The following is a 25,590-nucleotide window of genomic DNA, read 5'->3' as shown; positions in this document are numbered from 1 at the left end:
GTTGAGAAAAATACAGTTGTTCACTAAATATGGTAAACCGTAGGGATTGTTTCTGTTCTCAGGTATGAGGGTCTCTAAAGGTTTGAAAATATTAAGTTCTCCAGAACAGATGATTAGAAAGGTAGTTGAATGGAAGAAGGAGATTAGAAGGACAACTTCCAGTTACAAGGATAAATCAGGACTAGGCATGTGCTATACAACATGATGACCATGGCACATAGGAAAGTGCTGAAGAGAGTAGATCAGGGGTCCCCAAACTACGGCCCGCGGGCCACATGCGGCCCCCTGAGGCCATTTATCCGGCCCCCACCGCACTTCTAGAAGGGGCACCTGTTTCATTGGTGGTCAGTGAGAGGAGCATAGTTCCCATTGAAATACTGGTCAGTTTGTTGATTTAATTTTACTTGTTCTTTATTTTAAATATTGTATTTGTTCCCATTTTGTTTTTTTACTTAAAAATAAGATATGTGCATTGTGCATAGGGATTTGTTCATAGTTTTTTTTATACTCCGGTCCTCCAACGGTCTGAGGGACAGAGAACTGGCCCCCTATGTAAAAAGTTTGGGGACCCCTGGAATAGATCCTAAGTGTTTTTATGACAAGGAGAAATTTTTTCTTTTAATTTTATCTACAAGAGGTCATGGATATTAAGTAAACCTATTGTTATCACTTTACAATATATGTAAATCCAACTATTAGGTTGTATCCCTTAAACTTATACCATGATATATATTAATTATTTCTCAATAAAACTGGGGAAAAAAAGATAGTTAATACATACTACTTTACTAAAAACCTTAGCAAGGATTCTAAAATCTTAGCATTTTTGTAGTCAACCTCTCAAGTGACTTAATTAATATACCAGCACCGCATTGTAAATGCTCATTCAGAAGTTATATTTTGCCCTATTTTGAGATGGAGTTTTTTAAACACACGAGTTGATGTGGCTTAAAAGGCTATTTCATACTTTTTTTTCACACAAAATTGTACATATTACTCAAGTGACCTAAAATTTCCTTCTAGAATGAAGCACCAGCATAATTTACTAAATTATAAAGATACTATTTCAGCACTTCCATAAGAACAGTTTAATTAGTATATCCACTATTTAAAAGATATACAAAATTCAAAGCAAATGATAATTTAGTCTTAAAATTTCCATGGAAGCTAAAAATATTGTCAGCATGAATGAACATTTTTATTGAAGACTACTGGAAAATCACTTTCCAATTTATTGCAAGATTACAACAGTAGTTGCATGTGATTGGGATCATCAGCTTTTATGTTATACATGTTTCCTCAAAGTTCAATTACTTATATGTCTTACTGTTGATATAATTTCCAATAATTACATTTTTTGTTTTCAGGTGGAACTGCCTTAATTCATAATTTGCCAGAAACCTATTTTAGACATAATTACATCAAATTTAATAATCTTCTTATTTTTACAATCTATTTTAATTTTTACTTTTTTTTTGTATTTTTCCAAAGTGAGAAGCAGGGGCAAGGGAGGGGGGAGGACAGACAGACTTACACGTGTGTCCGACCAGGATCCACCCAGCATGGTCTATAGGGGGCGATGCTTAGTCCATCAAGGGCGTTGCTCCGCTGCAACCAGAGCCATTCTAGCACCTCAGGTGCAGGCCATGGAGCCATCCTCAGCACCAGGGCAAACCTTGCTTCAGTGGAGCCTTGACTGTGGGAGCAGAAGAAAGAGATAGAGAGAAAGGAGAGGGGGAAGAGTGGAGAAGCAGATGGACGCTTCTCCTGTGTGCCCTGGCTGGGAATCAAACCCTGGACTTTCACACACCGGGCCGGTGCTCTACCACTGAGCCAGCCAGCCAGAGTCTAATTTTTCTTTTATATTTTGTGATATACTGTTCATTGAACTTCTACTTTTACAAACCCAAGTAATATTTTGAGTTTGAGCACTTAGTTACTTTTATCTCTTATATTACCATCAAAAATCTGTAAGAGGTGAGCTATAAAAATTAGTAAAATGTCATCTTTTTTTTTTTTTTTATTAAATTTAATGCAATGACATTGATAAATCAGGGTACATATGTTGAGAGAAAATATCTCTAGATTACTTTGACATTTGATTGTGCTGTATCCCCCTCCCCCAAAGTTAAATCATCTTCTGTCACCTTCTATCTGGTTTTCTTTGTGCCCCTCCCCTCCCCTAACCCCTCTCTCCTTCTTCACCCCCTCCCCCCTCCCCCAACCTCCCGCCCCTGTTGCCATCACATTCTTGTTCATGTCTCTGAGTCTCATTTTTATGTCCCTTCTATGTATGGATTCATCTTAGTTTTTTTTTTTCTGATTTACTTATTTCACTCCGTATAATGTTGTCAAGGTCCATCCATGTTATTGTAAATGATCCGATGTCATCATTTCTTATGGCTGAGTAGTATTCCATAGTATATATGTACCAAAGCTTTTTAATCCACTCGTCCTCTGACGGACACTTGGGCTGTTTCCAGATCTTTGCTATTGTGAACAATGCTGCCACAAACATGCGGGTGCATTTCTCCTTTTCGAGCCATTCTATGGTGTCCTTGGGGTATATTCCTAAAAGTGGGATAGCTGGGTCAAAAGGCAGTTCGATTTTCAGATTTTTGAGGAATCTTCATACTGTTTTCCACAGTGGCTGCACCAGTCTGCATTCCCACCAGCAGTGCAGGAGGGTTCCCTTTTCTCCACATCCTTGCCAGCACTTATTCTGTGTTGTTTTGTTGATAAGCGCCATTCTGACTGGTGTGAGGTGATATCTCATTGTGGTTTTAATTTGCATTTCTCTAATGATTAGTGATGCTGAGCATTTTTTCATATGCCTATTGGCCATCTGTATGTCCTCTTTGGAGAAGTGTCTATTCATCTCTTTTGCCCATTTTTGGATTGGGTTGTTTGTCTTCCTGGTGTTGAGTTTTACAAGTTCTTTATAAATTTTGGTTATTAACCCTTTATCAGACGTATTGTCAAATATGTTCTCCCATTGTGTAGTTTGTCTTTTTATTCTGTTCTTGTTGTCTTTAGCTGTGCAAAAGCTTTTGAGTTTGATATAGTCCCATTTGTTTATCCTGTCTTTTATTTCACTTCCCTGTGGAGATAAATCAGCAAATATATTGCTCCGAGAGATGTCTGAGAGCTTACTGCCTATGTTTTCTTCTAAGATGCTTATGGTTTCACGGCCTACATTTAAGTCTTTTATCCATTTTGAGTTTATTTTTGTGAGTGGTGTAAGCTGGTGATCTAGTTTCATTTTTTTGCAGGTAGCTGTCCAATTTTCCCAACACCATTTGTTAAAGAGGCTGTCTTTACTCCATTGTATTTCCTTACCTCCTTTGTCAAATATCAGTTGTCCATAGAACTGTGGGTTTATTTCTGGGTTCTCTGTTCTGTTCCATTGATCTATATGCCTGTTCTTATGCCAGTACCAGGCTGTTTTGAGTACAACGGCCTTGTAGTATAACTTGATATCAGGAAGTGTGATACCTCCCACTAAAATGTCATCTTTTAAATTTTCAATCTTAGTAACAAAAAATTCAATTAATTGGTAGCCATCTACTGTTATGTTCTCAATAAATTTGTTAAAGTATTTATCAATAGATTTCATTATAAATTAGTGTTATATTTTCCTATCATGAACACTTTTTATTATAATTTTATTAATAGTTTTTCTTTAAATTTTTTTCATGTACACTTAATCTCTTCAATCTGAAACATTTCAGAGAAAAGTAACAATACTTTTTAGAACATAATAATTTATAATTTTCTCTAGGGTGAAATAAACTTTTGCTAAATATCACTTGTAATTTCTATAAACCAATGCCCTTAAAAAGTAATTGTATATAAACCAGAATATGTGACTATCTTATAGTCTTCCAGTGGGTTAGTATAAAACATAGAAGTATAGCTTTAAGTGAGGATAACAAAAAAATCAAACAGTATTGTTGAGCTAAACTGTATTTTCCAACAAAGTAACATAAAATTATAGAAAATATTAAAAAATTTGCCTTCATGAAAATAAAAATTCAGTCAATGATCCTGGTATTTTCCCTTCTGACATCACATATTTACTCATTTAGAAACATAATATAAAAAAAATTAATTCAATAAACATATAAGATAGATTTTTTTCTTGTTCAACTTATATAGATATTCTAGCAATATGGTTAGTTTTTCCATTAAAAAACCTGTATATCATTTGAGAGTTTCATATTTCTTAATGAACACATCTATGTGAAGCACATTCAATCAATAAAACTTGAATGGGAAAAAAAGCAGCTCATGTTTATAAACTTAAGTTATCTTTTCTATATAATAATGTTAACATTTATCATGATAAGCTTAAGTTATGATAATGAAGCGCCTGTTATCTATGCTCTGTTTCATGATTAACATGTTTTCTTATGTTTTTCTCGTGACAGGATGATGAGGTAAGGGAAAGTCGATTCAGCTTTACAGCCTATGGAATGGGACCATGTCTGCAAGCAAAAGATGGTGTGACCCCCAAGGGCCCAAACCATCCTGTCCAGGTAATGCCAAAAAGCCCTGATGAAATGAGGAAGGTCTTTATCGACCGGGCCAAGAAGATTGACACTATCTCCCGAGCCTGTTTCCCGTTAGCCTTTTTGATTTTTAATATTTTCTACTGGGTTATCTATAAAATCCTTAGGCATGAGGATATTCATCATCAACAATAAGATTAAGTCTCTGGGGTCCTGCAAGTGCAACAGTCAATTCAGAAGGAAGTATCTTTGCCATAGGTGTGGTGTATAAATGATGACCATTGTATTAAAATGGCATAGGGGAAGATATTATGTGATTTGCTATGCAAAGTCATGAATTAGCTTAAGATTCTTTTAATGGATACTATATATACAATAGTGACATTCTATTTCATATTAATTTATCTGCTCTTCCATAGTAAGTAACATAAGTGGAAGTGTTACTGCCAATGTGTTTGTATGTTATATAATATCACATAATAGTCCATGTGAAAACTACTTTGGATTCCCTGATTTTTAACTCAATGATAATAAATCTTACAAAAGTAAAATCTGAATAATAACCTTTATAAAAGGAAAAAGGGGAAATGTTGAAGATAAAAAAATTAGTAGTGTGAAGCTTCAAAATATTTCCTTATTCTGTAGTTATAAAATAGAAAAATAATCAGTTATTTCAGTGGAAAATTTGTTAAATAATAATAGAGAATTGTACATACAGATACTATTGGACCAACTTATGTAATAATAAAAATATTTCAAATTAGAAGATTAAAATAAAGAACTTTTATTATTTAGATACTAACTTGAATTGTTTAAAGCAGGGGTCAGGAAACTATGGCTCGCGAGCCAGATGTGGCTCTTTTGATGGCTGCATCTGGCTCGCAGACAAATCTTTAATAAAAAAATAATAACGTTAAAAAAATAAATCAACCTCATGTATTACAATCCATTCATTTCCTACCGCTCATGTTCATGGTTGTGGGTGGCTGGAGCCAATCACAGCTGTCCTCTGGGACAACACCAAATTTTTATTGGATAATGCCTAAGGTACATGAATCGTTGTATAGCTCTCATGGAATTACATTTTAAAATATGTGGCGTTCATGGCTCTCTCAGCCAAAAAGGTCCCTGACCCCTGGTTTAAAGTATTAAATTTCCCTCTGTGGAAATTTTAAATGAGTGGCTTAAGAGATCATATTCTATAAAATATCTACTTTTCTTAACTTTGTATGTCTCTAAATAAAGTAAAAAATAGTGAAAACAACATTAATGTGTTTAAATAAGTGTTTTAGCTACGTATTTTTAATTATTAAAAAACACTGAGAAATTCAAGCCAGTACCTTTGTTTTGTTAGATTTTTAATATCAGTTTACATGTCTGTATGTAATTATGTTTAATGTTTGATATGATTGAACAAAATTCAGCAAGACTTTTATATTTTAACTTAGCATAAAACTTTAAAATTCAATGGGATTATAGTACTTACATTTTGATAAAAATGAATTCAATAAACATAAAATTGGATTTATGAAAGACTTTTTAATAATAAAATTTTTCCCATAAAAGTTATATGACTTCAAACTTTTAACTCCAAATATAAAGAGGGAATATTTTAATTCTAAATTATAAAAATAAGTCATTTCTATAAAGTGAATATTGACTGTTTTTATATTTCTGAATCAATGATTTCAATATCTAAACATTCACTAGATGTGAATAACTTTGAATAAAATTTTTACTTAAAATTTATCAGCAACCCCATGAAATTATTTCATTAACATTGTATTTTTAAAAAGCTTTAGAATACTTTGTAGATATCGGTCAGATTCACTGAAGGGAAACTCAGTGTACTAAATTATTAACAGAGAAAGGTTTAAACATTCAGAAAACGATGAACACAGATTTAAAAGGAAAAAATAAGCCAGTTCTTGAATCAGGTGGTAAACTCTTTTGACCTTTAACCACCTCAAACTCAAAGCAAGAACTGCCATTTAAAGTTAAAATTTTCTCTATGTTATTGAATTTTGGACTCTTCATTTGTACTTTTGAAAAATATACTGTATATTCAGAAATTTTTGCTAAGAAAAGACCAAATTCCCTTCCTTCATAAAAATTCAAAACAAAATTCAAAAATAATCATCATGTTTGCCATCAAATGTAAATGCCATAACTGAGAGACATTATTACTATGTGCTTTGGTTATTTTGAGGACTATGCACCTAAAAGCTAAACATATACTTCTTCACTTGGTGTATATGAACCAAAGGCATGGAAATATATTCTTGTGCTAAAGATAGATTAGAATAAGATATGCTATTTGTATTCTCTGAGGACAAGCTGGGTGGTTTGAAGTAATGATAAACTATATTGTTTTAATATATCTCTGAAATACTTAAATACATTTTTTATACTTTACACATATTATTTCAGATGCTCCCCATCATTACTTAAGTGAATTCTGTCAGAAACAGAGTTATAATGAATTTATGCCCCAGAAGAAATTCATGGATATCACTTGCTTTGATATCTGAGAATATTAAAAATTGTCCCTTTTTTTAAAACCTGAAATTTGGACTGTAAAAATACTAGCCATGAAACACTTGTCAGGAAGGATCTTGGTGTGGTAGCAACCTATTTCGAAAGTATTATACTTTGCTTAGGTGGGTACAGTTTTCATTGTCTTACCACACTAAGAAAATACTGTGACAGCCTTCACTCATATGGTAACAGTGACAAGACTGAATCCAAAAATATTTAAAAGAAAGTGTCCTTTCAGGCCCTGGCCGGTTGGCTCAGTGGTAGAGCGTCAGCCAGGCGTGCAGAAGTCCGGGGTTCGATTCCCGGCCAGGGCACACAGGAGAAGCGCCCATCTGCTTCTCTACCCCTCCCCCTCTCCTTCCTCTCTGTCTCTCTCTTCCCCTCCCGCAGCTAAGGCTCCATTGGAGCAAAGATGGCCCAGGGGCTGGGGATGGCTCTGTGGCCTCTGCCTCAGGCGCTAGAGTGGCTCTGGTCGCAACATAGCGATGCCCAAGATGGGCAGAGCATCGCCCCCTGGTGGGCAGAGCGTCGCCCCCTGGTGGGCGTGCCAGGTGGATCCTGGTCAGGCGCATGCGGGAGTCGGTCTGACTGTCTCTCCCCGTTTCCAGCTTCAGAAAAATATATATATATATATAAAAAAAAAAAAGTGTCCTTTCTAATGAACATGTCTGGATCCTTTCAAACTGGAAAAGTACATTGTAATTAGCACCCTGAGGTAGAATGTGCTTCAACAATCCCCATGTCAAACCCTAATATTTCAAATAAACTATTAATATCAAGAAAACCAGAATGTGTGCATATGCACTAACTACGCACACAAGTTGCAATTCTAATATAAATATTATGAAGTATTTTGAAATAACCACATTAGAAAGTTTGTAAATTTTTGTATAGTATATGAAGTTTATTTCACTTTTAAAATAATTATGTATCTCAACCATTGCAGTGTATGGTTCAATAATATATGAATATTTAGGAAATATATGTGTCATCCTTCTCTGTCTTTCCCAATTATTAGAATTGGAGTTCAACTATAGTGGGGCCCTAGAACGGTTTTTATTACTTAAAGTAGATTCCAGAAAGAAACGGTGGGGGCAAGAAAGCCAGGGTCTTTAAAACTTCTTCAACCTTTCTGGATATTTCTCCATGACAATTACTCACCTGGTGAGCCCATCCAATGCCTATATTTAAGGAATCATTATGATTACTCTGTTATCAATTTCTAGTCTATGAATATATTCTAATCTTCACCCGAATTTTGAACTTTCAAATCTTTATATCCCTAAACTGCTTTAAAATCTATATATCCCTAAAATATGAATACATATACAGTGGTACCTTGAGATACGAATTTAATTTGTTCTGTAACTGAGCTTGTAAGTAAGTCAACTCATATATCAAACTGCCGATACTGGACCCGTGCACCAACGCACCAACTAGTGGCAGCTTCCTGAATCACAACTTGTATCTTGGAATTTCTCTCCGATCTCGAAAAAAATACGGACTGAGTTGCAGCTCATATCTTAAAAAAAGTATGTTGGTCTGTTCGGATCTCAAGGTACCACTGTGTTGGGTTAATGAATTATCAGAATCATATGGGAAATAATTAAAATTTTAGAAAAATAATGTGAAGAAATAAGCCAGTATGTTGCACAGAAGAAAGCAAGTTGTTAAGTACTCTGTCACTGTGCAATGGAAGTTATGATTTTAAGAGAAAAACAGGGGTATCTTTCATACTATTATCTTTTCTTAACGTCTTTCATCCCATTTTAAAAAATATATTAATACTTTTCTGTTTTTAATATGATATACCTCAACCTGCTAGTCACTTCAGAGAAATGAATACTATATGGGCAAATCAATTTTCCTTTTATCTATAAAGTACACATTCCATGAAATGGGTTTGAGGGAATATGAGATTGGGCAATATTAAAAATAGAGAATACTTTTAATATTGCAAGTGAGAAATTGACAATACTTGAATTCACAGGTGTCCACTAACAACTCAGAGCACTCTAAGAAAGAAACTAAAAATGAAAACGTGCCATGGTCATAGACCAGTCAATCATTAACCATCTTGGAGATCCTATCTCCATGATTCCACATACTTTGCAACAAAGAGAATAACAAGTTCTTAAAATGTATTAGCATATACTATCTGTATTTCTCATCTAGTTGATGATAAACTAGTAAAGAAAAACAGCCATTCCAAGTACACAGCATAAATTTCTACATAGTCTGTCAGTATTCACTAATGCTGGCAAAGCAGATACTATAAAATAATGGACTTGATTAAAACATATTAGGAGATTAAGTATGGTTTCCACCCACAAAGCATTTTTATTTTAACAGTCTATTCAAGGCAAATATAATTAATGGAAATATATTAGTCAGAGATTGACTTAGTGACTCAGAGAATATTTTCACATCTTTATAATTATAAGCTTGTCTTTTGAATTATACCCACTTATTACCACTGTTATGATAGCTACATTTTGCTTGTTAATTTGGGTATTCAGTTTTTGAACTAGATAATTTTATTGCCTGTGTTCTGCTTCTGGACTGAGTTACATGCTGTTAAAGAGGTATTGAAACTTTTAGCACAATCCACTCTGACAGACTATAAATGTAACTTGCATGGTCAGTTGCTGATTTCCTATGCACTTCAGGGAAGTATTTAGTTGCAAAAACTGCACAATTCTTTTAAGTGACAAATTTTGATATCTTTTAAAAATGTACCCCAAATTGTCCGATCTGCTCAAGAAATAATAAAGGACTTTCTAGTGCAGTTTTTCAAACTATTTTGACAAGACTACTTTCTGTAACTGAACCTGCCTAAATAATGGGCAGTGGAAAGGTATGACCATAAAGATTAGAATTCTGTAAACGATTGACAATTGAAATGTAATGACAGCCAAATCTTGTTCTTCACAATTCCTTCATAATTCTTGTTGCCTCCTTTGGGGCCACGGTGCCATTCATAGCAATGTAGGAATAAGCACTGCTCAATGATCACTGCATATAAGCACAGTTGTTCTCTCCAGTTTCTGTGTCATATTTGAGACATTAAATTTTTATCAACTCATCACTTTAACATTTTAACCGGCAACCTCAGCATTCCAGGTCAATGCTTTATCCACTGTGCCACTGCAGGTCAGCATCACTTTAACATTTTAATGAGATCCAAAAACCAATAGGAAGAATTACAGCTTATAATTATAAGACTATCTGGTGCTTTTTAATACAATATTTTAGAAAACACTATTTATAGATAGACAAACAGGTTTCTTATTGATTGAGTGCAAATGAAATACCCATAATACCAAATGTACTTTTATTCTTTCCTCAGTAGGTACATTGATTTTAATGTTCTTGTCCAAGTACTACAAAAAAGTGGTAAAATATAGCAATCCCATTTTATTCTCATTTTTACATAAACTGTTCATGAATAAATAAGAAGCAAACACTAAGAATTCCATTAATTTAATTAACTTTAAAATTGAACTTTTATTCCAGCCCCTATTCCTCTCTAAAAACATACTGATACTAAAAAATAAACTTCTGTAGGGAGACAGTTGCTATTCTAAATACTTTAAAAGTACGCATATTCTTCACGATGAAGATGCTTGCACCATTTTGAGTTTATTCTTGTGTTTGTTGTTCTTTTTTAAGTTCCTTTAGTGTACAGTTAGATTCTTCATTTGAGATTTGTTTTTGGTTTCTATAGTAGGTCTATAATTCTATAAATTTCTCTCTTAAGACTGTTTTTGCTGTGTCCCATAGATTTTGGGTGGTTGTGTTCTCATTACTTTTTTTTATTATTGGGAGTTGGGGTGGCAGAGACAGATTCCTGCATGCGCCCGACCAGGATTCACCCGGAGCTGCTGCTCCATTATTGGCAAGAGAGCTACAGTATTCTAGCACCTGAGGCCAAGGCCATGGAGCCATCCTCAGCACTAGGGGCCAACTTCCTCCTATTGAGCCAGGGCTGCAAGAGAGGAAGAGAGGGAGGGGAGGAGAGAGAAAGTGAGAGAAAGGGGGGAGGAGTGTAGAAGCAGATGGTTGCTTCTCCTGTGTGCCTTGACCGGGAATCAAACCTGGGACTTCAACACGCTGGGCTGATGCTGTACCGCTGAGCCAACCAGCTTGGGTTCTCATTTTTATTTTCTTCAGAATATCTTTTGATTTGTTCCTTGATCTCATTGTTAACCCATTCATTGTTAGTAACATGTTGTTTAGCCTCCCTGTCTTTGTGTACTTTTCACTGTATAACTGGGCTTCTGAAACCAGTATAATTACATTAACCAGTGTCACCCTAATAGATTCAATTAAAAAAAGATCTTTGCAACCCAAGTATAAAGTACAACTTTCTAGGATTTGAAAATAACTGGGGGCAGGGCAGGAAAATATTCTGGAGAAGCTTCTCTCAGAAATCAGGCCAAAAGATAGAAAATCCCAAATTAGTAGTTAGGATTGCCTTACTTTCCCCCTCTACACTTCCCATCTTAGTCTGCCTTCATCTCTTTCTTTTCCTTTTCCTCACTTACACACACACACACACACACACACACACACACACACACACACACACGGTATTAATCAAATAAATTCCTTCAAATGCAAATGCAAAGGAATTCAATTTTTCTGGACAAAGGTCCATAATTCTATGATGTGTTTTGCAATATAAAGAAAAATAAGGAAAGATGAGCAGTGTGCAGTCATTTGGTTTGGCCATCGCTTAATTATCAATACAAATCCATATTTTGCTTTAACAACACATAAACCAAGCTAAATGAATCAAATTTTTCTCCAACTATTAACAAATGAATTCTAAAACACTACCTGGACTGTCTGAAAAATGACTGAATGTTTGTCAAACGCTTCCTCCAAAAGACAACTACTAATAACTAGTAATGTTGGATGATTTTGTAGTGTAGTAGGTAATTTTCTCAGTACTTTTTATAGTTTATATATGAGAAAAATTAGAGGAGGGTTTTAAGAGTGATGTAATATGATTTAAAAAATAATGTTCTAAATCCTGACTATACATCATAATTCCTAATGCATTTTTTTTTCTGAAGTTGAAAACCGGGAGGCAGTCAGACTCCTGAATGCGCCCGACCGGGATCCACCCGGCATGCCCACCAGGGGGCAATGCTCTGCCCATCTGGGGCATTGCTCTGTTGCAACCAGAGCCATTCTAGCGCCTGAGGCAGAGGCCATAGAGCCATCCTCAGTGCCCGGGCAAACTTTGCTCCAGTGGAGCCTTGGCTGCGGGAGGGGAAGAGAGAGACAGAGAGGAGGGAGAGGGGGAGGGGTGGAAAAGCAGATGGGTACTTCTCCTGTGTGCCCTGGCCGGGAATTGAACCCAGGACTCCTGCACACCAGGCCGATGCTCTACCACTGAGCCAACTGGCCAGGGCCTCCTAATGCATTTTTAAAAATATATATACATGCTGGTGTTTAATATGGAGGTTTTGATTCAAACATCAAATAAACAAATATTTAACCTTCTATGTACTTGGAGAAACTTCTATATACCTGGCACTGTTCTAAATGCTGAATTTAGTATGTTTGGAGCAAGACATAATATTCTGGGTTATCAACAAAGTTCCACAAGAGACCAATTGACATGAACATACATAAACCTATTTTCTGATAAGACTCCATTTAACCCTGAAAGTTTGATAATTTTTCTTTCTTCAAATTCATTTTAACAGTTTTTCTCTTGTATTCTTAGAATTGAGGATAAATCTTTAAGGTGTTTCAGATCAATCTCAGAATCTTCACCATTACATTTATGGTAAATGATCATCCACATTCTCCTAAAACTCTTAGAGCAATAATTAGCTCATTATTCAGATGACAGCCTGTTCCATTGTGAAATAGCTCTCAATGATTTTTCAAAAGTTTCTCTTGATCAAGAAATAACTTTTACTTTACAAGTTTAAATAAATCTACTCTACTCCCTTAAGTCAGCACATCATGTATTTTTTCATATCTGCTGCCCATGTTTAGGCTTAAGCAATATCTTTCCAGTCCATTATTACTAGCTTTATTCCTATTTAAGCCATTCATAAATGCACTTAGTGTTAATGAGGAGATGCTTTCAGGTTGATAAAATAATGAAACATAAATTGTCTATAAGACAAATAGAAATTGATAAAAATATCTATGTACATTATTCACAGTACACAACTTTAAATGTCTTCTTATAACTTAATAATTTTAAACTAAGTATTTAAAAATGTATTTCACAACGTAAAGATATTATATAACACTCTACAAAGTAATAGGAATTTAAAAAACCCTATCAGCCAAACATAATTTATAATTCTAGAGTAAAACTCTAATAAAAATATAATGAGTTGTTTTATTTTAATAGTTGATTTTTCTCCAGGGTAGTTTTATTTTATTTTTTATTTTTATTTATTTATTTTTTTATTATTAATTTTAATGGGGTGAAATTGATAAATCAGGGTACTTATGTTCAGAGAAAACATCTCTAGGTTATTTTGACATTTGATTATGCTGTAGTCCCATCACCCAAAGTCCAATTGTCTTCTGTCACCTTCTAACTGGTTTTCTTTGTGCCCCTCCCCTTCTCCAGGGTAGTTTTAGCAAAGGTGCCTTCAGGCAACCCCGCTCAATGCTTATTATCCAGTGTGGCTTGTTACTGTGAATGAAGGGGTAAGGAGCTGTGGGTTAAAGGCCCAGAAACGATTTGGATATGATTGTGTTTGAACATGCTTGAATCATTTTGAGCTTCTTCACTTGCAACTCTTTGTATTATGCAATGGCCATTCCTTAAATATGTATTTTAATGTATGAAAGATGATGGTACTGAAGGAAAAAAAATAGCGGGAAGAAGCCTGCCATTATATGAACATTATATAATATGTTGTTGGAAGCAAAAGAAAAAGAAAATGTGCCGTATATTTTTAATGTACTACCATCTTAATATTATATACAGTGATTTATTATCAGTGAGCCAAGATGTTTAAAAGACTACTAAAAAAAAGTATTGCTATTTTGTGGTGTTAATTATTTTTCTGAAGATTTAAAACATGTCTTCCTGAGTCTGCTGTCTGTATGTCTTCCCATCAGATAATGTCATATTTTTTTAGGAAATTATGCTGAAAATATATTTAAAAATGATGCATGATTATAACAACTAGTTTCTCTTTAGATTATCTTTAGTTCAATTCTGTAGCTAACAAAGTCTCTAATCAGAGTCATTATTAACTCATGTACAGTATATGGTATTTATCATGTATCTGTAGATAATTTGATCAAAAACAATAAAAATTAACACTTTGCAATAATATGGATCTCTTTTGTCCTATCTTTTTATAAACAGCATATTTAATCAAATGTTCATATTTTTTTCCTTAGCAAAAGTCATACTACATTTCTGTTCTGATGGAAACTATTACATCTAGATTATAAACCAGTAGTATAGGATTCAGAGAAACCTTAATATATGCATTCCATTATAAGAAAAGTACAATAAGGATACTTTTCTATTCAGGATAGAATGAAAGAAGATGGGTTATTATCTAGAAAAATAACTTGGCATTATTGTATTTATAATTTTTGTTTGTTTGAAAGACTTTTCCTTAAAACCTGCTTACTGAATAAACCACCTTTACCTAACTTGGCAACAGAGACCATTTTAAAACGGGATGTTTTAATGGTGGGTTGGTTTGTTTTATTGAAGGGTTGGTTTGTTTTATTAATTTTAAATCTGAAATTCTAGCTTGCATTTTTTTCTCTGCATAATTAAGATAGAGTTTAGTGATGCTATAGTAGAAAAGATTAAGGGGAAAATTAATATAAAAAGTTCAAGAAAATGTTTCAGTATGATATTTGTTAACTTGCCTCTCATTTGTGGAATTCCTGCTATGTATTTCTTTTTATATTTATTGACTGCATAAGGTTTCAGAAAATTGATAGACTCAGAATTCCTTGCCAAGTTGGCATTATGATTTTCCCTGACAAGCAGGCCCTTCACTGGCTGACTGGGTTACTCTTGAATGGTTCATATAATATCGGTGGAAACTCTTGACTGAAATGCTGGCCTCAAATGAGGCAAATTTATCTGTAAGTACAAGAGTTAGAGACATCTGTAGGTGATATATACTCAAATAGAAGGTATGTAAACAAGCATAATGTGATTATTACTTATTGATGAGCTATGATTTTAAGAAATCAATTTTTACTACCATGGTTTAAAATATTTCATTTTCTCATCATACTCATCATTTTCAATACCACTAAATTGGTTGGTTTTCTTTAGATATTTTACCACAATTTACTCTTGCTGATGGCTGCTTTCTTTCTTGATAATCTGATTATATATATATATTTCTTGCTTACAATTTTGTACATTTACATTGTTAGTTACCCACCCATGAAAATTATAAATTGGAATGTGACACAGTTACTGAACTATGGTATACTATATATTTAGATGTTTTGTTTTTCTGTTGCCTTATATTTGAACCCCCATGTGTTATCTTATCAAGTGATCTCAGTAGATGCTCTTTACCCAGCAGTATACTGTTCTAAAAAATATACTCAGTCACACTGTTAACCAGAAGCTGGGCTGTGAGAGAGGGCTCAATCATAGTTCATTCTGTGACATGAGAAATTTGTTCTCAAAACAATGAATACTAGATAACAATCAAATGGGAATGTCTACTTGTATATCCTAATGGTTCTTGGTCTTCCAAACAGGTCTCTCTGTTTTTAAATATCCATAAACATTTTCTTTTGATCTTTTGAGTTGATGTCAAATTCTGTTTCCTTGGTGGAGGGTTGAGGACTAAGTCTCTTCTAAATGGTCAGTTACAGAAATAATTGTCTTTATGGATTTATATGCTCATGTTTTGAAATAATTACTTCTACCCAAAACAGTAATTTTTGTACAGATTGACTGTGCTTGAAAGATTTACTCTATGGAATATCATTCTTATGAGTGTAACCTTGTATGTCCTAAATGACTAATCAAATAAAAAAAAAAGAATAAAATATAAATAGGAAAAGTGAATTTATTCAAATTTCCAAATTATTTAAAACAGGGTGAAAAGTCCAAAAGCATGGTTTATCTTTTTAAATTGTAAGAGTCACTGATATGAGACTGATGAATTATTAAATCCCTTGAATGAAATATATAATTTTAATCTGTTACAATGCTTTAATAAGTACTAGAATGGACACCAGAAGTCTACCTGGTGACAATATTGTTATCTCTGGGTGCTTTCTTTGTTTTCCTCAATATCATCCACAACTCTGTTCGAGTCACTTAGGCCATGAAAACCTCCAGGAGAGCAAACTGGAAGGTTTCCTTCACATTCAGGAACAGAGCAAGGAAAGAAATCACATCTGCAGGAACCATAGGTCATGGGCAAGAGCCTTATTTTATGCACACTTTATGTTAGTACAATTTTGGGGTAATCAATAAATAATACTTAATCTTTTCTAAAATTATGTAATTTAAATTGTGTTGCACATAGTAAATTAAAATATTTTTTCAATTCAGGTTACTATTGATCTGTTTTTATCTCTTTTTGAATTAAAAATAATGAGAAACAAATGGAGATAGTACATTCTTGAAAAACAGAACCTATTTGCTGATGCTGAATTGGTATAGTTAGAAATATTATTTTCATATTGTCTGTGAGAACATTAATGAAAATATTAGGATAAATGAAAAAAGATGTTATTTTATGTTATAAAAATGCATCTAGGTAAAATATGTTCATATAAATTATTCAACTAATGGACAATATAATTCAGTTTCTAAAAAGAATTTTTTAAAAATAATATTAATGTGATAGTATTTAACGTTGTTAGTGTATTTTTATTAACTGTTACATTGATGTTATTTATGCTAAACATGCATACTTTTCAATAGGTGTTACATGCTGTATTCTTATGCAACAGAATATGATGACCTCACATGCTTTATGTTAATAAATTCCTAACTGATCAAAATGTTTGAGACTTACGATTCAGAAATATAACTACAGAATATAAAATTTTGGTAATATATAATTATCTATTTTATTATCATTATTTTGTCCTCTCAGTGTTTTCCAGAGATGGCCTGAACTTTGGGTATCCTCATAAGTGTTACAACTACTGATACTCAAAGAGATACTCAAAGAATTTCATTAAATAAAATAAATGAATCTCAGACAACAGCATGCTATGTGCTGTGCATCTTTAGTGTCAAACAAATCCCCAGAACTGTCTAAAGAAAATTTACTCATACCAAGAACTAGAGTTTTTCTTAAATTATCTGTGAGTTGAAAATTTAGATCACATTCATACATATATAAGGCTATTATATATTTGAAAACTACACATTCTCCCCTTATAAATGTAAGCCTCTCTGGGTCTAAACCACAAGATGGCTCCTTCTTATTGGCTTGGGGATTGTAAATGCCATCTAGAATGGCGAGGCTACTTTCACGTGTGATTGAGAGCAATATTGTGGCATAAAAGTATATGAAAGTGAAAATAATTATACAAGGCAATATAATCCTGCTCTTAAATAGCTTTATTAAATTGAGTTTTGAGGGAAAACCTACTCAAAACTTTTATTTTACAAGTAATAAAATAGAGCCTAAAGATATAAACCGAGGTGGATTAAGGTCTGTTGAGGCCCCGGGTGCAGAAGAAAATATTAAGCTCCTTTAAAAAAAGAGAGAGAGAGACAGGGAAAATAAAAATATATGTTACCCATATTTTTAAATAAATAAAAAATATTATGCACTGTTAATGTTAAAATTGCACATATGAAACCAAACTTGGTGTGATTAGAAAAAAGGGTACCCTGGCCGGTTAGCTCAGTGGTAGAGCGTCGGCCTGGCGTGCGGAAGTCCCGGGTTGGATTAGGGCCAGGACACACAGGAGAGGCGCCCATCTGCTTCTCCACCCCTCCCCCTCTCCTTCCTCTCTTGTCTCTCTCTTCCCCTCCCACAGCCGAGGCTCCATTGGAGCAAAAGATGGCCCGGGCACTGGGGATGGCTCCTTGGCCTCTGCCCCAGGCGCTAGAGTGGCTCTGGTCGCAACATAGCGACACCCCGGATGGGCAGAGCATCGCCCCCTGGTGGGCGTGCCGGGTGGATCCCGGTCGGGCGCATGCGGGAGTCTGTCTGACTGCCTCCCCGTTTCCAGCTTCAGAAAAAATACAAAAAAAGAAAAAAGTGTAAAGTTGGGGTTTTGTGGGACCCTTCAGAAGTCGGGGCCAAGGGCGCGTATGTGGTGTGCCCCCTGTTAAATCTGCTTCTGGATATAAGGCCATTTTGCTCAACACTGCTGATACCAAGAATTGTTATAGCCAGAGCTGCACTCTCAGTTGGTTCTTGTTCTTGATCTTCAAATGGAGGTAAAATGGCCCTGGTTTGTTGAGATTGGAAATTACAAGATAAATATTACCATCTCTCTGGAGTCACAATTTTCCTATAAAGTTTGAGAAAATTATATTATGAAATAAATGTAAAGTTAAAATGAGTAGAATGTATGAAGTAGAAATAGAAAAATTTCAGTGCTATAGAAGAAAATCTGCTATGGGTATTCATTTTGTTTTCCAATTGCATTAAAATTTCATTAAGGGTTCTTGGTGGAAATGTAGTCTGTCTTTTTTTTTTTAATGCTTACTTTATTGATTTTATAGAGAGGAAGGGAGAGAGCAAGAGAGAGAGAGAGAGATAAAAACATAAATCTATTCCTGTATGTGCCCTGACCTAAAATCGAACTGGCAACCTTTGTGCTTTGGGATGATGCTCTAACCAACTGAGCTATCTGGCCAGGGCATAAATGTAGTCTATATTAATTTTTTTTTAAGAAATGTAAATACAGGGTCAGCTCTTTATGTCCAAAAGGTGGGAAATGCTAGATGTACAGACAACTTTCCATGAAAGGAGAGGCAAAGGGAGTTCTGACTTAGTCTCTCCATCATCCCGGCATATGAAAAACCTTCAATTGTAAAACACTGACACAACTGATTTAATTTCCTGGCTATGAATACTGTAGAAAATATAACCTCAACATGTCAAATATTTAAGAAAGATAATCCATGGGCAATTAAAACATGTTGTCAAGGCCTTTGCCATCTGGCTCAGTGGATAAAGCATTGTCCTGGCTCATGGAGGTCACAGATTTGACCTCCCTTCAGGGTACGTAAGAGAAGCAATCAATGAGTACACTAGATGGAACAAGTAAGTGGAACAACAAGTTGATGCTTCTCTCTCTTTCTCCCCCACCCCCCACTCCAATCAATGGGGATTTTTATTTTAATGTTGTCAAGATGACTAAATTTTAGTCCAAATATCTATCATGTTGTTTGCCTGTTTCAATGTATGTTTTAAAAATCTATATATTTAAAGTAGCAATAATGTCTTCTGTTATTTAAACCATAAACTAAAAGTTTGTTAATTTAGATGTTTTCTTTTACTATTACTCTCTGGCTTTCAATATATGGCTAAATTTCATTCCTAATTTTAATTTTTATTTAATAAAATATAACTATTTTACTTACACATTTAAAACTTTCATCTCATGCATGAATCTTCAGTTTTGAAAAGCAGTTGGCTATCCAACTTTTATTCATCTCTGTTTTCTGTCATTCCAAAGAAAAATAAAATATATTACAAATGAAGTATTATACATGGTCAGATTATAATTTAGGGGGAAATTATAAATAATTAATCTATCCCTCAATCTCAGAATAAATACAAAATATATGAATTGGCATCAATTTTGAAAGACAATGGTGAGTCTACTAGACTTATAGAGAACCATGAATCGGAGAAAGTGAACATGAAATTATTTGAACTGAAGTAATGTTTACAAGTTAATTTGTGTGCCTCAGTGCTCTTAATTTTTCATCCTTAAGTTTTTAAGTGTGTTTGCTCTTCAATAAGTTTATGTTAACTTTATTGTTTGTTTGATATTCAGTATAAAATTTGAAACTATAAGTTCAAAACTTTCATTTTCTATATATTTATTAATAATAAAAATTTTAAAACCTGAAAAACAAACACATATATCTAACCATCATCATGGTTGAAATAAATTACAAGATATTTCAATTAAGAAAATAATTTTTATGTGACCCTGACAAGGTAGAAACTAGTACAATAGAATCAAGTTGAGTTAATTAAAGTGTTCCAAAAAAAATATGTTGTCTTTTTTTGCCCCTTCTATATCCATACCTGCCCTGTGTCATCATCAGGTCTTAGAATTTGGAGGAGGTTAATAGCTTCTGGGTTCCTGCTCAATGAGACATACTTAATGAGACACTGGTCCATCTAACAGCAATCTCAACCTTAGGGTGGCCTAGCAGTAGTCAAGTTACCTCCAAGACAACTTAATTTTCTTTAGTAATCTCTAGGGGGAAAAAAAAGAAGTAAAAGAAAGAGTTCTTGGTTTCAAATATTTGTGAATTCTCCTTTGTTATAAATGCTGAAAGTCATACTTTCCACCTAGAATAGAGTCTGTTTAGTCATCTAGACCTTTCCCTTATCCTAATAAATGTCACTCCATGTGTGAATCCATGATAGCTGCTCCTCATAAATAACAAGAATAGTATTTTTAAGAAAATTATGGAATATTAATTATTGTAGAAATCCAAGCATATGATGAATTGACAGTATGCTCATAGCCTTGCTTCCTTAAAAAGTTCCTTAGAGACCCAGCAATTCCACATCTGGGTATTTAGCTGAAGAAACTCAAAACATTAATTCAAAAAGACATATGCATCCATATGTTCACTACAGCATTACTTACAGTAGGCAAGATGTGGAAACAACCTAAATGCCCATCAGTAGATGAGTGGATAAAGAGATGTGGTACATATAAGATGGTGCAAAAGTAGGTTTACAGTTGTGAGGATGGGAAAGAGTTTATTCTTGTATTATTATTTATTAATTGTCATATTATTTTCCATATGAATAACTGTAAACTTACTTTTACTCAACCTTGTATATACAATGGCATTTCACACAGCCATAGAAGAGTGAAATCTTAGCAACTACATGGGCGGAACTGGAAAGTACTCTAAGTGAAATAAGTCAGACAGAGAAAGACAAATACTGTATCAATGAACTTATACATAGGATTTAAAGACCAAAATAAACAAAACAGAAGCCAACTCATAGATACAGAGAACAAACTGATGGTTGTCAGATGGGAGGGGGTGAGGGGATGGGTAAAAGTATTAAGAAGTAAAACTGGAAGTTTCAAAACGGTAAATAAAGTATAGCCTATGGAATATTGTCAACAATATTGTAATAACTATGTATGGTGCCAGGTGGGTACTAGACTTAGGGAGATCATTTTGTAAGTTATATAAATGTCTAACCACTATGTTACACACCTAAAACTAATATAATATTGAAAGTCAACTGTAATTGAAAAAATGTGTTTGTTTTTTTTATATTAGAGGAGTGAATATAGAGAGACAGACTCCCACATGTGCCCCTACCAGGATCTACCTGGCAACCCCCATCTGGGGCTGAAGCTTGAATCAAGGAAGCTATCCTCAGCACCTGGGGCCAACATTTGGACCAACCAAGCCACTGGCTGCTGGAGGGGAAGAGGGAGAGAGAGAGGAGAGGGAAGGAGAAAGAAATAGATGGTTGTTTCTCATGTGGACCCTAACTGGTGATATAACTCAGTATGTCCACATGCCAGGCTGATGCTTTATCCAATGAGCAAACCAGCCAAGGCCTTAAAAAAGTTTTTTAATTTCCTTTAGAAAATTAAATATAAATATTCTGACTGGATATAAGCAGTAATCTAGTTTATGGCATATTAATTTGCCTTATGTTTGTTTCTCTATATTAGATGGAGTAAAATTACTTTTCAAAATAGATAAATAATACATGTTAGTGTACCAGATACCACTTACATTCATAATTTATGGCCCCATGTATGCCTGGAAGTTGAAAGTGGAAAAAAGTCAAGATCACAATGTAGTAGTAAGTTTTTATGAAAAGCACTTAATGTTGTTAAAAAGATCATATAAAAATATAAATGCTTTCATTTGTTCCAGAAAATGATAATATTATAAGCAATCTCTAACCGTGATCTCTAATCTGTTAATCTTAAAATTATCAACATTCAAATTTTCAATTATTCAGATTATTTATTACATTTTAGTCTAAATATTGTTACAATTACAAAGGCTGAACTTTTTTTTGTTTGATTTTCTCCAAATTCCCTCTAATCCTCTCACTCCAGATTATTTTAAATCAGTGAGACAATTTATAATCAATGTTATCCTCACTTATACTTTCTCACTGAAAAGAAAACAAGAATTTTCTCAGACAAGTCTACTTAGTTCTTTGTAAGACTATGATGAATTTATATATAAATATAACAGGAATGGAAGTTGCCCAGAGCATTTTGTAAATGGGCTCAGTGTACATGCAAACTCTAGGGGGAAAAAAGCAAGTGAGACATTTATGAACATTTGCAAAATGTTTCCTTGGTAACAGGTTCATACCTCAGGGAATAAATTTAAAAAGCACCTGCAGCATTTTGAATATTTTCATCCTTTTGCACTAGTCAATTTCAATGAGATTATGTTCAACTTTGGTTTTTAGCAAATGTTGCTCCAGTGAGACTTACTGTGTAAATAGCAAAAACATTTCTGGTAGATTTTGGGAACTTGATGACTTATAAAAAAATTTAATATGTTAAAACAAAACTGAGAAGGTAGATCATATTTAAAATATGTTTGTAAGTAATTTAGTGTGAATGTAATACTTTGTATTAGGTGTCTACCACTATTGTAAATTAAAAAGGTAGAGAAAGGTCAAGTGGGTGTTGTATATGGATTTCAAATATCTACAGATTTTCAACCATTTTCCACAATTCCACATAATAAAATAATATAAAGAAGATATAGAACCTGACCTGCGGTGGCACAGTGAATAAAGCATTGACCTGGAATGCTAATGTCACAGGTTCAAAACTCTGGGTCTGCCCATTCAAGGCACCTATAGGAAGCAACTGCTACGAGTTGATGCTTCCCACTTCTCTCCCACCACCTCTCTCTCTCTCTAAAAAAAATAAAATCAATAAATAAAAAGTAAAAAAAAAAAGATGTAGAAAAAGTGTACCTAAGCCCCAAAAGATTTACCATATAACAAAAGTGAGAATAATATGAAAAACTTTCTCAATGACATTATATAACAACGTAAATCGTCTTTCAGAAGACTTACTATAGTACCTTGCGGTTAGTTGTGTGTCAATTCACTCCTGTGACTCAGAGCTAATGGCATGTAAGAGGTATGTTAATATGTACATCCCTCTGAGAATTACTGATTCACCATGATGTTACTGTATACAGTAATACATGATTCTGTAATGATTGAAAATTTCAAGGGAGAACCATTATTAGCTAACATAATTTGTGACCAATGTAACCGATAGCATTATCACTTCATCACCCCATTATGTTTAGAGTCTCTTAGCTGTAGATATTGGTGATGACATATATTAACAATGGAATAGAAATACTGCCCTCAAGAAAAGTAAAATTAATTAGGAGATGCAAGATGAGGACTAGTAATTACACAGGACACAGAGGGAGTTCTTCAAGTGTCTTTAAAGGCATCACAGAAAAGTGGTGAAAAACATAAATGTAGGAGCTAGACTACCTGAATTAAAAACTTGGTTACACCATCTACTACTAGTAGATGGTACTACTGGCACCATTTATTTTAGGCAATTTTTAAAAAGTATTTTGCCTTCATTTCTTGTTCTGTAAAATTTAGATAGTTTTAGACCTGTTATAAATATTTAATAAGTTGATATTTGCAAAAAAAAAGAGAAAATTTTAAAATAATGTCTGTGAAATGAAATAGAAACATTTTTATTAGTCTGGCTCTCAGACTGCAAGGAACAAAAGCATATTTGTATTTGTTCAAGTGATAAAAATTTATTATAAAGGTATGGAGAAAATTATAGAAATAATCTTGGCCATTAGAATATAAATTTCACAAGGATAAACGATCTCCCGTTCATTAATAGATCCTCCGCTTAGAGCATGCACTTGGCACACAGGCAGATAAGTGCCTGTAGAATGAGTAGTGAATGAAGCATGGCAAAGCCAGCATTACTAAACATTGGGTAGTCATTCAGAGTATGCACCATAACTCTAGCCTAAATAACTACCTGGCCACACCCTCGCAGCAGACATAGCCATTGCTTCCTACTCTCAGGGGTTCCTATTTCAAGGCCATGGACCTTAAGTATACTGTTGTTATGTCAACTGCTACTGTGGCTAATTGGTGTTTCCCAGCTTTTTCTATATATATATAAAAAATGGCTTCTCTGGACTTCTCCCTTCTCTTCATTCTTCCAGCTTCTTTCTGCTCCCATTACCAACTACAGTGGTATCCTGAAATACGAACAAACATACGAATTTTTTAAGATACAAGCTGTGACTCGGTCTGTATTTTTGTTCGAGATCCGAGCGAAATTCCAAGATACGAATTGTGATTTGGGAAGCTGCCACTAGTTGCCACGTTGGTGCACGGGTCCAGTATCGGCAATTTGATATACAAGTTGACTGACTTACGAGCTCAGTTACAGAATGAATTAAATTTATATCTCAAGGTACCACTGTACTAACATCCTCAGTAGGTCCCCTAGTATAAACTCCCAAAAAGCAAGAATTGGTTGAAACAGTCATATTCTAATAGAGTTTGCGTCTAGGTTATCTCTTAATCTGTTAACTACTGAATAAATTGGTCTAGTTTATTTTAAGTACCCACTCCTTGTTTTCATTAGCTTTTGGCCAAGTATAGATACATCATACAATTTGTGTGTAAGAAAACATCAAGAACACTGTAAAAACAGCATTTATTGAGATGACGTCAGAGTAATGGCGGGGTAGGAAGCAATACCGATAAATCTCCCCCAAAACTCAACAAGATCTTCAACCAGAAACAGAAAAACCTATACTTGGAGCTTCCAGATGCTTCGCAATACACCCAAAGGTATGATTGAGTGAAAAATTGGCTAAATATATAACCAAACCCCGAAGGAATTAGGGAGTAAGAAATGCTCCGCCTTCCTCACTAACCTAAACAGGGCGGCTTTCTCTGGTAACTGTGAATATAGAAACTGAGGCGGGCAAAGGGGGTGAATACAAACGGCCGAACCAGGCTGTGGCACGGAGATCCAAGCCGAGGAAAATCTGATCCTGTGGCAACCCGGGCAATTCAAGCTAACACTCGCGCCAAACCCAAACAAAGAAAGACAAGCGGCGCGGCCATTTTACCCGGTCTCCTGGTTGGTGCGCAGTTAGTGGGCGAGAGATTTCTTCCTAGGCCCCGGGAGTCAGTGCCCGTGTTGCCTCACGGAGAGTCAGGGTCGGAGGCCTTTCTGTGGGCCGAGGGCAGAGTCTCTGGGCAGCCCCAGCGCCCTGGGAAAGCCACGCACGGGAGGGAGTGAGAACTAATTCCAACGGTGGAGATTTTCCGTGCCGGAGGGTATTTCACTCAGAGGGAAAGCG

The 25,590-nt window shown here is 34.5% G+C and overlaps 2 protein-coding genes across 2 annotated transcripts in view; one reads left to right on the top strand and one right to left on the bottom strand.

The window, feature by feature from the left end:
- The window catches only part of GLRA3 (glycine receptor alpha 3), a 165,706-nt gene extending 160,690 nt beyond the window's left edge, over window positions 1-5,016 (top strand). The window contains exon 9 of the mRNA XM_066360944.1: window positions 4,431-5,016. Coding sequence (XP_066217041.1) covers window positions 4,431-4,706 — 276 coding nt within the window. The 3' untranslated portion in view covers window positions 4,707-5,016. The remainder of the gene's footprint in view (window positions 1-4,430) is intronic.
- The window catches only part of CTSB (cathepsin B), a 698,317-nt gene that overhangs the window by 521,774 nt on the left and 150,953 nt on the right, over window positions 1-25,590 (bottom strand). The gene's annotated exons all lie outside the window — the stretch shown is intronic.

This window comes from Saccopteryx leptura, chromosome 1 (assembly GCF_036850995.1).
Source record: "Saccopteryx leptura isolate mSacLep1 chromosome 1, mSacLep1_pri_phased_curated, whole genome shotgun sequence".
NCBI classification, from domain to species: Eukaryota; Metazoa; Chordata; class Mammalia; order Chiroptera; family Emballonuridae; genus Saccopteryx; species Saccopteryx leptura.
The sequence above is the reverse complement of the archived record's forward strand: the minus strand, read 5'-3'. Positions and strand labels throughout refer to the sequence as shown.